Below are 14,122 nucleotides of genomic sequence, written 5' to 3'. Positions count from 1 at the left end.
ATCAAGACGTTCCTACTATTCAAAAGCTATCTCCCAAGCCATCACGTCAAAGCTGCAAGCTACAAGGCTAAAGGAAGTAACGTGTTCCTACATTCAACATCTACACTTATATCTGTTGGAAAGTAACTGTTAGCTTATGAAGAAAAGACTCTTCTATCCTCTCAATGTCTCTTTCTCTAAAGTATATAAATAAAGATCAAGAACTGAGAAGAAAGTGCTTGCTCGCTGAAAAGTGAACAGTCAAAGGTGATGGTTTCCACTACAGAAGCCAAAGCTAATGATTGCTACTACACAAGCCAAAAATGTTGTTAGTGCAAATTCAAAAAGCTGAAGAGGATGCCATCGCAAATGCTAAAGTTGTAATGCTACAACAATGTGAAGAATCAAAGCTCAATCATTGCAAATCATGATGCTGAAGCTGAAGAGGACAAGAAAAAGAAGAAAAGATTACTACAATATGCAATTCAACATTTTATCATAAACATCATTGTATAATCTTGTAAAAGCAAGGAGTTATTGCCCATATCTTGCTCAACACTTTTGTGTTGTTTGTACTAAAAAATTTGTGTATTCTATTTTTGAGAAGCAATCTTGTAAACACAATTGTTAATCATTTTTTTATTGATTGTTCCTTTAGAGACTATTTTTAGTTTGTATACTCAAGAAGACGGTGACTGGTTGTCATCTTGGGAAATCTTCTTTAAGGGACCAGTTGGGTCATAATTCTTAAAGGCGTAGTTGATCATTATATCTCTTAACGGACCAAGTGGGTCAGAATTCTTAAGGGATCACTAACATGTTGATCAACGTGCTTTGGGAAATCTTCTTTATGGGACCAGTTGGTTCATAATTCTTAAAGAAGTCATTGATCGTTATATCTCTTAAGGGACCAGTTGAGTCATAATTCTTAAGAGATCACTAACAGGGTTGATCACTGTTTTGTTGTTAGTCACCAACATTTGGCCCATGTAATTGTAATCATTTATATTATTAGTGGATTAAGTCCTTTTATATGGAAAAATACCTTGACGGGTGGATAGGACTAACCTCTTATAAGTGGGACTTGGATAAATGAATGAGTTGTAACGCCCCTGACTGCTTTCGGGATGATTTACTAACCCCACAAACCAACACGGGTCAGCCGATCATCCCGAAAGACCCGTGTTGGCTTGTGGGGTCAGTCGATCATCCCGAAAGCAGTCAGGGGCGTTACAAATGGTATCAGATCCATACCTCTCCCAATACAATGTGGTTCGAGGACGAACCATGCGAAAGCTGGTGGACATGTAAAACCTGAGGTCGAAGAAGGCGAGGGGTGGTTGCACCACATGTAACACCTGAGGCCGAAGGGGGCAAGTGTGGTCGCCACATCGGAATGAGAGGGATCCTGAGGCCGTGCAGGTATGGGACTGCATGGTTGAAGGAAAGCTTATAAGGATTGATGATACTACCTATACTAACAAGATGCATCTTCTTTTCGGTGGCCCGTTCCATAAGAACTCCACAGTTAAGCGTGTTTGACATGGAGCAATTCTAGGATGGGTGACGTTTTGAGAAGTTTCCCGGAAATCGTGCGAGTGAGGTCAAAGCATGCCGAAAAGACCCGTGTTGGTTTGTGGGGTCAGTCGATCACCCCAAAACCAGTCTGGGGCGTTACATGTGTCATCTTTCTATTAATTGCATGCGTTAATAGTCTGGGGCGTTACATGTGTCATCTTTCTATTAATTGCATGCGTTAATGTTTATCTAAACGAATATTTTTCTAAGAAGGGAAAAGTTTTGAAAACCCAGTTCAAACCCCCCATTTCTTGTGTTTTTATCTACCTTCGCCTATATGGTTCGAGTACGAGAACAAATGTTCAAGCCCAAGCAGTATTGACTTGGTTACAGGACTTTATTCAAATTACCTGTATGAGATGAGTACTATAGTATCTTGTCCAAACTCTGTCTATTGTCATTCCTATACACGTGTCATTTTTTATTTATTTTTCACCACCAGTATCTAGTCCACAAGATCGACTAATCTGGTTCGGGGGTCGGTTCTGAAATCAAGTGATTTCAGCCCCTTTCAACCACAGTTGCAGGAGATCGAACGATAATCTTCTTTACTAAATCCAGCGTCAATTATCACTGAACCAACTAACAATTAATTACGCTTGTCATTTTTCTAGACCCGTGAAGTATCAAAATAAGCTTAGTTTTTATGATTTAATCAAAGAGATGATATATTTAAGAACGAGTGTGATAATTAATTGAAGTTGATGGCTACAATTTTTTTTAAATAATAATATAATTATTATAATAATAAAAATAATAATAATAATAATAATAATAATAATGTAATAATAATAATAATAATAATAATAATAATATTATTATTATTATTAAAAGATACAACTATATTGTGATAAAAAAAAAATAAAGAAAACAGATAAAAGTAATTTTTTAGAAAGAGGGAGTAAGTCTTCCGCATACCACCCTATGACTTCATATTTAGCTATTCAACAGCAACTTGTGACCCACACTAGCATAAATATTAATTGTTGGATCTCCATCCCTTTCAACTAACTATTTAGTGTAGTGCCTCCCCTCCATATTAGAACAGCAACAAAAGAAAGAAAACACAACAAAATGTTTCTCATAATATCTTCCATCTCCCTCGTTCTCTTCATACTAATCCAATGGTATTCCAACTCTAGAAAAAGCAACAACTCACCTCCTTCTCCACCAAAACTACCCATAATAGGAAATCTCCATCAACTTGGTAAATTCCCTCACCGCACATTTCTATCTCTAGCTAAAAAATATGGCCCTGTCATGCAAATCCATCTTGGTAATGTACCATGTCTCTTGATCTCATCCTCCGAAGCAGCACGTGAGGTAATGAGAACCCATGATCATCATTTTGCAGACAGACCCCAAAAGAAAAATTACAAGATACTTATATATGATTGCAAAGATGTTTCAACCGCTCTTTACGGAGACTATTGGAGACAGTTAAGGAGCATCTCTGTGTTACATCTTCTCAGTACTAAAAGGGTTCAATCTCTTCGTTCTGTACGCGCAGAAGAAATTGGTTTAATGATGGAGAAGATAAAGCATTGTTCTTCTACTTCAGAGCCGGTAAATTTAAGTCAACTTATCGCTTCGACTGTTAATGATATTGTTTGTAGGGTTGCTTTGGGAAGAAAGTACAGTGGTGAAGAAGGAAAGGGATTTAAAAAGTTGTTCAGGGAATTTACCAATTTACTTGGTATGTTTATTGTTGGAGACTATGTACCTTGGCTTGATTGGGTGACCCATGTTTCTGGAACTTATGGAAGAGCAAGAAGAGTGGCGAAACGGTTCGATGATCTTTTGGAGGATGTTGTTGAAGATCATATCAAAAGTTACAAAGAAGCCAATGATGATCAGGGTGAAGAAAACCATAAAGATTTTGTTGATGTTTTGCTTTGGATTCAAAGGACAGAAGCACTTGGCTTTCCTATTGACAGAATTGTAATAAAAGCTCTTTTACTGGTAAGTCCACCTTACACATCCTCAAATACAACTCTGTAAAACTAAAATCTCTATTTCATGAATTCTTATATGTTTGTTTATACACAGGACATGTTTATTGGAGGTACAGGAACAACAGCTAGTTTGCTAGATTGGGAAATGTCAGAGCTGATAAAGAATCCACACATGATGAAGAAATTGAAAGAAGAAGTGAAAACAGCGGCGAATGGTAAAACACAGATAGCAGAAGAAGATTTGGTAAACATGAAATACTTAAAGGCAGTGGTTAAAGAAACGCTAAGATTACATCCTCCATCTCCGCTACTAATCCCTCGAGTAAGCAAAGAAGAAACCGAATTCAACTGTTACCATATAAAAGCTGGGACACAAGTTATTGTAAACATTTGGGCGATTGCAAGAGATCCTGCGAATTGGGATGAACCGGAAGAATTCAAGCCAGAAAGATTCTTGGACAATACAATAGATGTTAAGGGTAATGATTTCACATTGATTCCATTTGGATCAGGGAGAAGAGGTTGTCCTGGGGTAGTGTATGCGTTGGCTGTGAATGAAATTATATTGGCCAACCTTGTGCATCAGTTTGACTGGGAAATACCTGGAGGGTATGAGACATTAGATATGGCTCAATCAACTGGCTTTCTTGCGCACAAAAATACTCCTATTATGGCACTTGCAACCCCTACTAGTTAGTAAGAAGGAGTAAATTAAATGTGAACAAGTTGGAGGCAGTACAAAAGATAAGAAGAAGTTATAATGATACCAAAAAAATAGTGCAGTAACTCGTGCAGGAGCGTCATCTTATTTTTTAATTCTTGAAGTATGGTTTTGTTGCTAATTATGTTTTAAAACTGCAATCCATGGTATTTCTACTGAATTTTCCAAGTAAGATTTTCAATAACTGAGTTGTCCTGTAATCTTTTTGGATTTTGCATTTGTTCCTCTAAAATAAATTTCATATTAGAATGCCGCAAATAATAGAGTAAATTTGAGATCACAACATATTTATGATATCGAATTCTACATGTGATTTCTTCCTCTACAAGTTACTCCACTTAACAATTATATTCAGAAATTAAATTCTACCAAATTAATAGTCAAACAAATTTACTAACATTTAGTAACTCATTGGCTAAACCGGCTAATTTGACCCTTGTACAAATTGCATTTACAAAGAAAAAATAACATTTTTGTAATTTACTATCTAACATTTACTAACCCATTGGCCAAACTGACCAATTTGACCCTTGCACAAATTGACTATCTAACATTTACTAACCCATTGGCCAAACTGACCAATTTGACCCTTGCACAAATTGCATTTACAAAGAAAAAAAAGGCATTTTTGTAATCAACAAAATATAACACAAAATTTTCTCCTTTTTCAACAAGTGTTACATTTTCATTGGTCCAATTTGACTTAGTCTACTTTCCCTCCATAACACCCTTTGGTCCAATACGTTTCAGATCTCTTTTGTGAACCCTAAACTACTCTCTATCACTTTCTCCGCTCATCTTCATCCCTTTGCAGATTCGTAGCAAGCCCCCGCCGACGACTTCAGATCGGTGCACCCCCTTTCTCCGCGCCACCCCAACCCGTGTTCTCTTTTCTGCATTCTCTTCCCACAAAACCTTAGACCGCGTTGCCCCCTTTCTCCATCCAATTTATGGCCATCACCACCTCCAATGGAGAAATCAACACCATTTTCTTTCTCTTCTCGTCACGCTCTCTTTAGAGAACCAATTCCGACAACACCCCACGCATCTTCATCCCCAACCTCCTCTCCCCTCACGAGTGCATAGTTTGTTCCTTTCTTACTTTCCATTACTATTGCTATGTTTATGCTATGCACCATTTTCAATTCTAACTGGTTTTCTTTTGTTGAAGGAGTTGAAATTCGTTCACGAGTGTAGCAGTACCGTTGGTTACAAACCAGACGTCTTATCCACCACTCTCTCACATCTCATTGCCACCAATTCTTTGCAATTCAACATTCCTTTTATTCCAATCCGAGGTATCTTATTTACCCTAATTTCAATTTTTATCTTTTAATTGTTTTCTAGAATACAACTCTCATTTGTTTATTTTGCAAATTTGATTTACAGAAAGGTTGAAAGATAAATTAGACGAGTTTTTCAATTGTCAGTTTGAGCTCTTTATCGAATTCACAGGTTTAATCAGGTTTGTACTACGCTCACTCCATTCTTTAACTTATGCATAAACACTTATATGATAAATTTTTATTCAATAAGCGATTAATTAAGCTGTTTTTACCATCTTATTATATTATGGATAAATTAGTTGGAGTAGAGGAGCAAGCATTGGATGGCATAGTGATGATAACCGGCCTTACCTTAAACAACGACATTTTTGGCCAGTGTTACTCAGTTAAACTCTCCTTAGACCACAATTTGATGTAGAATTACATTCTCTTCCGATGTTTTACGGGTAAGTGTTACTTAATGAATTGTTGCACTGTCAATTGTTAATTAGTTTATTTTTAATGTGATTAGGAAAAATTAGGAGTGAAAGAGGTTAGTGATTTTTGATACCGTTCTCTGTCTATTTCAGGTTCAAAAGTTTCACCTACAAAAATATACATCACAGAGGGTGTAGGAATCTACTTTTATGTCTCTTGTAATTCTCTTTCAGCTGTCGACTTTTACGGCTACATTCTGATTTACTTACTGAACCAAGTCAGTGGATCATTCTATTCCTCTTTGTTTATCTGTCAATAAAACTATGCAGAGTCTGATCAAATTTTCTGATTCATGTGTACTTTCTATACTTTACATTTTTGTTAGGCTGGATATGAAATTTGGTTGTAATTTAAGAATGGTATCAGCACCTACTTGGGAGCTTCTCCTATTGTTCAATATCTTGAGAAGTACCAACCAAATGTAATAATTACATCAAGACTTGTAGATTCTGCTTTATTCTTAGCGCCTATGGTATGCAATCTGATTTGTTCTTTACTTCATATTTCCCATCTTTGCCTCCTTTCATAATTAAATGCTTAATATTTAAGTAGCATAATTGAGTTTTCATTCGTAAGATTAAGGTTATTTTGATGCAGTAGGCAGGTATGTATGCTTGCAATCATGTTGTGGACAAGTTTTGATGCAAGTTTAGGCTATTTTTTGAAAGATGTATATGGTCTGATCAGATGCAGCAAGTTTTTTGGGAACTGCCATGCAAACTCTAAATTGCAACCAAATGATTCTTTGGCAGGTTGGCAAGTTGCAAGTATGTGTTGAAGCAATTTGTAGTTGATTCACAATTGTTGCTATTGTTTGATGTGGATTAAACGCAAAGAGCTGAGAACGTTACTGTCGGGAAACTACTCAGGTACGTTGCTTTTGATTTTTCTACGCGTCAGTGGTGAGTCTTTTTTATGGTAACCTGCGTGGTTTTATAGTATCAACCTCTTTCACGGATATGTGAAAACTTGTTAAACTTCGAAATTTGAGAAACACATCCATTTGAAAACCATCAAGGTTTTAAGTACTTAGTTTGTTTCTAACTCATCAGTCCATGTCAGCTTCCGTAGGTTATGGTTACTCTATTCATTGTGGAAAACATTTTGATAGTTTCGTAGGTGTTGCCTGCCTGTGATTTCATTTGTCATCCTGCTATGCTACTATTATGATGTATGACATACTCATATTTTAGTAGTGGATAACTGATTTTGAGATATTATTTCAAAGAGTTAAGTGCATTTTCTTATTTCAGGCCAATCTTGCTGCTGCTGGGGCTCAGTATGACAAGGAATTCATTGTGTGCTCTCTTGATCTGCTTTCTAGAATAGCAGAGGGTCTTGGCAGTGGAGAAGAAAGTTTGGTACTCATCCAAATCATTTATTGAGATATGAAACTTGCATTTTTGTTTGTATAAAACATCTCTTCTTCTCGAATGTTATTTTCCTTTAATATTTTTCTTTATTGAACTCTTTCTCTACAACTTTAATTTCTTTACTTCTCCAAGTAATTGCAGCTATTTGCAGTTGCATATTCCTATCTATCCAGAAGAGGCATATTTTACCTTGAACCTTTATCTTGCATCCAAATCTTTATTTATTTATTCTTTTTTTGCATTGATAAATCCCAGAAACTATTTTGCATTTCATGAACTTCCTATGTTGTTTGACATATTGATATCTGCTTGAGAATAGTTAAAGTTAAACCAATGATTATATGATTGCTATTTGCTTGAGGTTACCTCTGTAACACCCCTTTTCTAACCCCAAATATATCATACAATCACACAGAGTAATCATGCATAAGGAAAAGGGAGTCACATGTTATTTTCATCACAATGAAAACCTAAAGCAAAACATCCAACATTCTTAATATGCAAAGATCATAATTGTAACACAATGTAAACCTCATGCTTTCATACATTATGCATAAACGCTTGCGGAAAAACAATTGAATTTCTATTAAAATTTCAATGAATATATCCCATACTATATTCATCTACCAATATCGAATTAACATTTAAATCCACAATCTTGGCCACATAGCCTCAAACAACATATCCAGAATCTCAAACAAATACATCCGAATATCCAACAAAACATAGGAAATAGCAATATCCAAACATAAGCATAAGTCTAAATAAAATCCCCCCAAGTGTTACATGATCAAAGCATATGACTCGCTACCTAATCCAATAACAAACTCAGGAGCTCCTCGGCTAAATCCTCGGACAAGCTACTACTCGTCAGAACCTGCACGTTATCAACGAAGGATAACATTCAAACAGAAGGGTGAGAATTCAAATTCTAAATAGAAAATATAATAATGGGAAATGCATCATAAGTAAGCATACATTCCGAGAATTCATCACTCTTCACAAAACATGTATTTATCTCCAATATAAAGTTAACATGTTCAACTCAATTAATCATCACAATTAGTTCACAACCTCATATATTGCCAATTTACATATATACACATATATCACTCATACATATATATTTCACATTTCACATCAAATATGTATTAATCACATATATCTCATTCTCATCACATTCTCTAATTCATATAAAATGATTCATTATTCCACATACATGCATATCAATCAAATTCGCATCCACACATTCATACCACATAATCACACATAACAACATTTCACACCGACACGTGCAACTCAAGTGTGACTCTATGCGATATGCATGTGGATCCCTCCGTTATCATTTTCGGTCATGCCGATTGTCATTCTCTCTAGACTAGATAACCACCTCAAAGCCCCATACTCGTTAAGCTTTCAAACCCCGTACTCGTTAGGTTTGGGACAAGTAAATAACCTTCGCGAGATTACCCAACATTGCCACTTTCAAAGACTCATGCTTCTGTACGTGTGCAACAAAACAAGACTCATGCATTTAAGACGATCTCTCTATCTCTTAAACTACACAATCACATCTTTCCAACCTTGCACAACATTACACAACATGCAATTCAATCCAATCTCAACACAATTATCATTTAGCATTCCATTACATAATACATTCAATTACACCTCACACATGTTATTTAATCAATTAATAACACATATCTAACATATAGAAGTAATAGGTATGCAAGCCAAGTCTTAAACAAACAAGAAAATATTTTTGAATATAGTTCGCGCCGCCAACCCTTGGTCGCGCCGCGAAGTAACAAACAGAAACAAGGTATCTCAAAAATGCATTCAGTTCGCGCCGCATCCACATGTGCGCGCCGCGAAGTACAAGGCAGAACCAAATCATTTCAGAATTCATCCAGTTCGCGCCGCCACCTTTCGTTCGCGTCGCGAACACAGCGAAAAATGAATTTTCTGTGTAAACTCAGCACAGCTCCCTCTTTTTCATTTCATTACTCAATTCACAGTTCAGTTCATTACTTGCACACGAATTTCACATACATAATATACACATAACCCATATGTATCCTTAGATTCATCAAAGTTTCATTAATCATGCAAATCCATGAATTTCACCCAAATCCCAAAGTTAGGTTTTTACATTCTTTTCATCCAACATGTTATAAATCAAAACCCACCCATAGAATCAAGTAAAGAATCATGAATTACATGTTATTTCTACCCATTCCAAGCATAAACAACATCAAACAACACAAATATCATGGATTATGAAAATACCCAAAGTGAAATCCCATGTTTTAACACATACAACATTACCCAATCATAGATTCTACAAGAATTTGTATTCAAACCCTTACCTCTTGAATTTCTCCTTCTAACTTCAAGAATCTACAATCCTCTCCTCTTCTCTCTTCTACTCTTTTGCCTCTTTTCTCTTCTCTACTTTTCTTTCTATCTTTCTATCTAATTTAGGTTAACTCATAAAATTCTCTCCTAACTCTCATTATCTCATTGGGCTTAACTCACCTAATACTCTTTCTCACTCAACTAAGCCCATTTAACTAATTTCAAATAAAATTCTACCATTTATTAATTAGCTAAATAACATATTGTCACTCAATTAAATAATTATCGCGCAAACAATAATTAAATAAAACACATAAACAATTATCAATTATCAAATAATCCTAATTAATTAAATCTAATAAAAATAGGATGTTACAACCTCAATTACTATTTTTCAGGTTGCCAGCCAATTTATTACACTGAGTTAGTATAGCTTTTATAACTTTTTTGTTTAGTGAGAGGCATATGTCGAGTCTTGAATTTTATTTAAAAGATTTGTCATATCTCAAAGTTGTGTTGGAAGAGAATGTATTGTTGTTAGCATATGTTTTCACTGCTTGATATTGAATGATTTAATGCTAACCATATATGTGTCATATCTCTTTTTCTAAAGTTCATTCCTTTGAATGATTTAATGCTATTGCTATATAGTGATGATAATTTCAAGAGACAACTGATTTGTGAAGGCATCGCTGGAGCATGGTCCTTGATGGACAAATGATTCCTTTGAATGATTTAATGCTATTGCATGTTTATTTGTATCTAACAGGCGTACCAAATTTATTACTACAATTTGAGGGATTGTTTTCCAAAAGAATGTAGTTGTAATGAATATTTTTCATTTTTTAGTTTCTGGTTTTGTTTTCAAATTATTTTCCTGTGAATAAATAATATTAAATTATTGAAAACATAGAACAAATTCTAAACAAACACCCTTTTTTGGGTAAGAATTTGGCAATGGGTGTTGAATATATGCTAACATTTAAGTCTGTGTTGGACAATAAGCTACACTTTAATCCACTTATAGATAAAAAGAATATTAATTTACAAATTGTGCCTTGTCTAATTAACTGTTTAGTCAATGTACTTTTTAGCTTATATTTGAAAAATCATTATTTTAACTTAGATAATTGTGTGATAGTATAATTTAGCAATCTAAAAAATCAATTTCATGATACTATAATTTATTTTTTAATTTAGATAATTTATTTATTTATTTCACAGGTCACTATCAACATAATATCTATTTTAATTTAATCAATAATTATCTTAATTTGAGAGACAAAATTCTTATTTTTAATTTTTTTTAAATAAAGCTATTTAATACACTTAAACCTTTTTATGGATCATTATTTTAACTTAGAACCTAATTTTCATACTACTAATATCTTATTAGTAAAACTTTTTTTAATGGTTAATTTCCATTTTATATATGTAATTTGATCAAACTTCTTAACTTCACATTTTTATGTATCGTTCAAAAAATACTACAACACAAATAATACACTCGGGCGACAACACAGGTCTTTGACTAGTAGCTGTTCGTTGTTCAATTGGTTTGATCTGATTGAATCAAAAATTAAGAAGTTGGAGTTCATGAGTTTAATCTTTAGTAAAATAAAATAAAAATTATAACAACAATTCAAGTTTTATGATTTTTTGTATATATGACCAGATAATATAAAAACAGTCAAGGTTGGATGATTAAATAAAGTTTCTACATAGAGATGTTAAGTGGAATATGTTCCGCGAGAAAATCAGAATTAATTAGAAATCGAAGGTTGCAAATTGCAACAGTGGACTTGAGTTTCTGATGGGGTGAAAGGGGTTAACCTTTAAGGTAAACACTCCAACGCTCAAGTCAGTATGAAAGTAAGGTGAGTGAATGAAGTATGAATTTAAATTATATCTGAACAATGGCGTGTTCCATCCTTACATAGTAGAGAGGTTATAACCACTTGCTGATTGATTGCGTGTTTCCGCAAGTATACGGAGTGTATAAGAGTAATGTAAAAGATTGTCGATCCCACAGAGACCTTATAGTCAATCTATCTGTTTCTATTGTTATAGTGTTTATCTAAGGCGATCGTTAGACCGTTTGGAATAATTAGAGCAAAATAAAATAATAAACTTTCAAAAGGATTCAGAGAAATAATACTGGAATGTGGCTTTCATCAAACAACAATACTCTTCTTATTTCTAATTAGGATTACTTACGAGACATCATTTTCTACCTTGAAAAAGAATTAATTGAACAGGAACCGTCGCTCTCGCGTATTTGGAACCAAATTTTACGCTCTAATCTTTACCGGAGCTCTCACATTCCCCGGTTTTGTTTGAGTTAAAGTAGTAAACCCTTTTTTAAGAAAGTAGATCTTTTAATCGGTTGAAAAGTAGTTTTTAATTGAAAGTTTAACTTAAAAGAATTCCCGACTTAATTCTGATTTCGACAGAAAAATACTATTAAAAGTATGTTTGTGAGTGTATTTTAAGAGATTTGTTCTTAAAAGGAATCCTGATATAAATCCGATTTCTTCAGAAAAAAATACTATTAAATGTATGTTTGTGAGTGTATTTTAAGAGATTTGTTCTTATTCGAGGATGGATTGAGAAATAGTATGTTGTGTTTGTTAGATGAAATAATTTGGTCCAAGTTTAAAGGATGAAATCGCACCTCGAAGGAAATATATATATATATATATATATATATATATATATATATATATATATATATATATATATATATATATATATATATATATATATATATATATATATGTTTAATTAAGCATCATTTTTTATTTGATTGAACTTCTATAATTTTTGGTATTCTTCTTTTTCCTTAACACCTTTATTTATGCAATTCATCTTCTGTTTTTTATTTTGCGGTGCTAAGTTTTCAAATATGTTATTAACTCTGGTTTTATTTTTAAAGTTCTTTAAAATCAATTTGTAATGAACCACACAATCCCCCCCGGTCTTGTGTGTATAGTCTCGAGTCCAACATGTGTCAAGTTTTACGATCATATCATCCATGCATATTTCCAGTGTTTCACCTTTTTCTTCTCAATTATTTTCATCATTCTCTTATAGGTTACCCTAACATTCTTTACCTCGAATGGCATGACATTGTACTGATAGTTGGCTTGTTTGCTCCATGGTGTAAGTGCACTGTGCATCTAAGAGGGAGGAGTGAAATAGGTTCTTTGAATAATTTTAGGTTTTAGAAAAATTTTACTTTGATTATCCTGTTTGATAATGATTATGAAAGCGGTAAAGAGAAAAAAAGTAAAGAACACAACAGAATACGTCTAGTCCCCTTATAACACGCAAGAGATTTCACTATTTGTTAGAGCCTTGTACAAGCCAAATCCCAGCCTCTATACACAGGTTACTAACTAAATCACCAAAGCAAACTCCCTTATGATTTTACAAAGTAGAAAAAGAAAAAAATCCTCCCTTTTTCACTCTCTAGTTTCTAACAATCCTAGATAACAAGGTATATAAAAATTTGGATTTTTATAAAATGTTTGAAGTTGTAAGACTTTTATCAATTTCTAAAATTGATATTCTCTCTCAAGTAAACAATTTCTAGTATGTTACACAAGTGCTCAAAATTGAAATGTTGAAACTTTTAGTGATGGAATGAAATTCAATGCTGAAAGATTAACCCAAATGTTTAAGACACAACGCACTTGGTCAAAATTGAAAGATTGAGTTTGAATTGTAATGAAAGTGGTGAGTTTTCAAAATCGAAAACCTTTGCTATTTATACATGCATTACACCTTTATGAAAAAGTACAATACTATGAATCAATGCCTTGATTGATAGATGAAATTTAGTTTATGTTGGAATCAAATTTTATGTGAAAAAGTACCATTACTTCAGTGGTAACCGATTAACCCATATTCATAACCGGTTACAGCTGAAGCATTTTATAAAAATTGGAATTTTTCGAAGGAGTTATCGATTACAACAGTTGGTTAACCAGTTACACCTAATGCTGTTTAAAAAAATTATATATTTTTTTGTTTGTGTAACTAGTTAACCATATGGTGTAACCAGTTACACCTGATGATTTTGTGAAAAATACCTTTAAAATTAGTTTTGAAACAAAACCTTTTGATGTTGAAAGATATGTAATGCGTCAAGATAAAAAGGACATAATATTTCTGATTACGATTGGTATAATCGACACACATCCTCCATTTTTCCGAGGCCTTTCAAACTAGAACCATATTAGATAGTCATTCAGTATACTTCGCTTCTGAGATAAACTTGGCGTCCGAAAGACCTCTCACTATTTTCTTGGTAGCTTTAGCCTTTTCGGGAGATTATTTTCTCCGTCGATGGGATACGTACCTAGTTATGTCGTCCGTGTTCAATTAGTG

At 33.8% G+C, this 14,122-nt stretch overlaps 1 protein-coding gene across 1 annotated transcript; it reads left to right on the top strand.

Annotated features, from left to right (window-relative positions):
• The first annotated feature begins 2,556 nt into the window (after positions 1-2,556).
• LOC131617078 (cytochrome P450 736A117-like) lies at positions 2,557-4,644 on the top strand. Its single transcript, XM_058888457.1, has 2 exons — positions 2,557-3,519; positions 3,607-4,644. The coding sequence occupies exons 1-2, from the start codon at positions 2,632-2,634 to the stop codon at positions 4,207-4,209; spliced, it is 1,491 nt and encodes a 496-aa protein (XP_058744440.1). The 5' UTR covers positions 2,557-2,631; the 3' UTR covers positions 4,210-4,644.
• The last annotated feature ends 9,478 nt before the right edge of the window (positions 4,645-14,122 follow it).

The sequence above is a fragment of the Vicia villosa genome, linkage group LG7, assembly GCF_029867415.1.
Source record: "Vicia villosa cultivar HV-30 ecotype Madison, WI linkage group LG7, Vvil1.0, whole genome shotgun sequence".
NCBI lineage: Eukaryota > Viridiplantae > Streptophyta > Magnoliopsida > Fabales > Fabaceae > Vicia > Vicia villosa.
The sequence above is the reverse complement of the archived record's forward strand: the minus strand, read 5'-3'. Positions and strand labels throughout refer to the sequence as shown.

Coding starts and splice junctions, on each gene's coding strand:
- LOC131617078 (XM_058888457.1), top strand. CDS start 2,632: ATGTTTCTCATAATATCTTCCATCTCCCTCGTTCTCTTCATACTAATC. Junction 3,520..3,606: donor TAATAAAAGCTCTTTTACTG/GTAAGTCCACCT, acceptor GTTTATACACAG/GACATGTTTATTGGAGGTAC.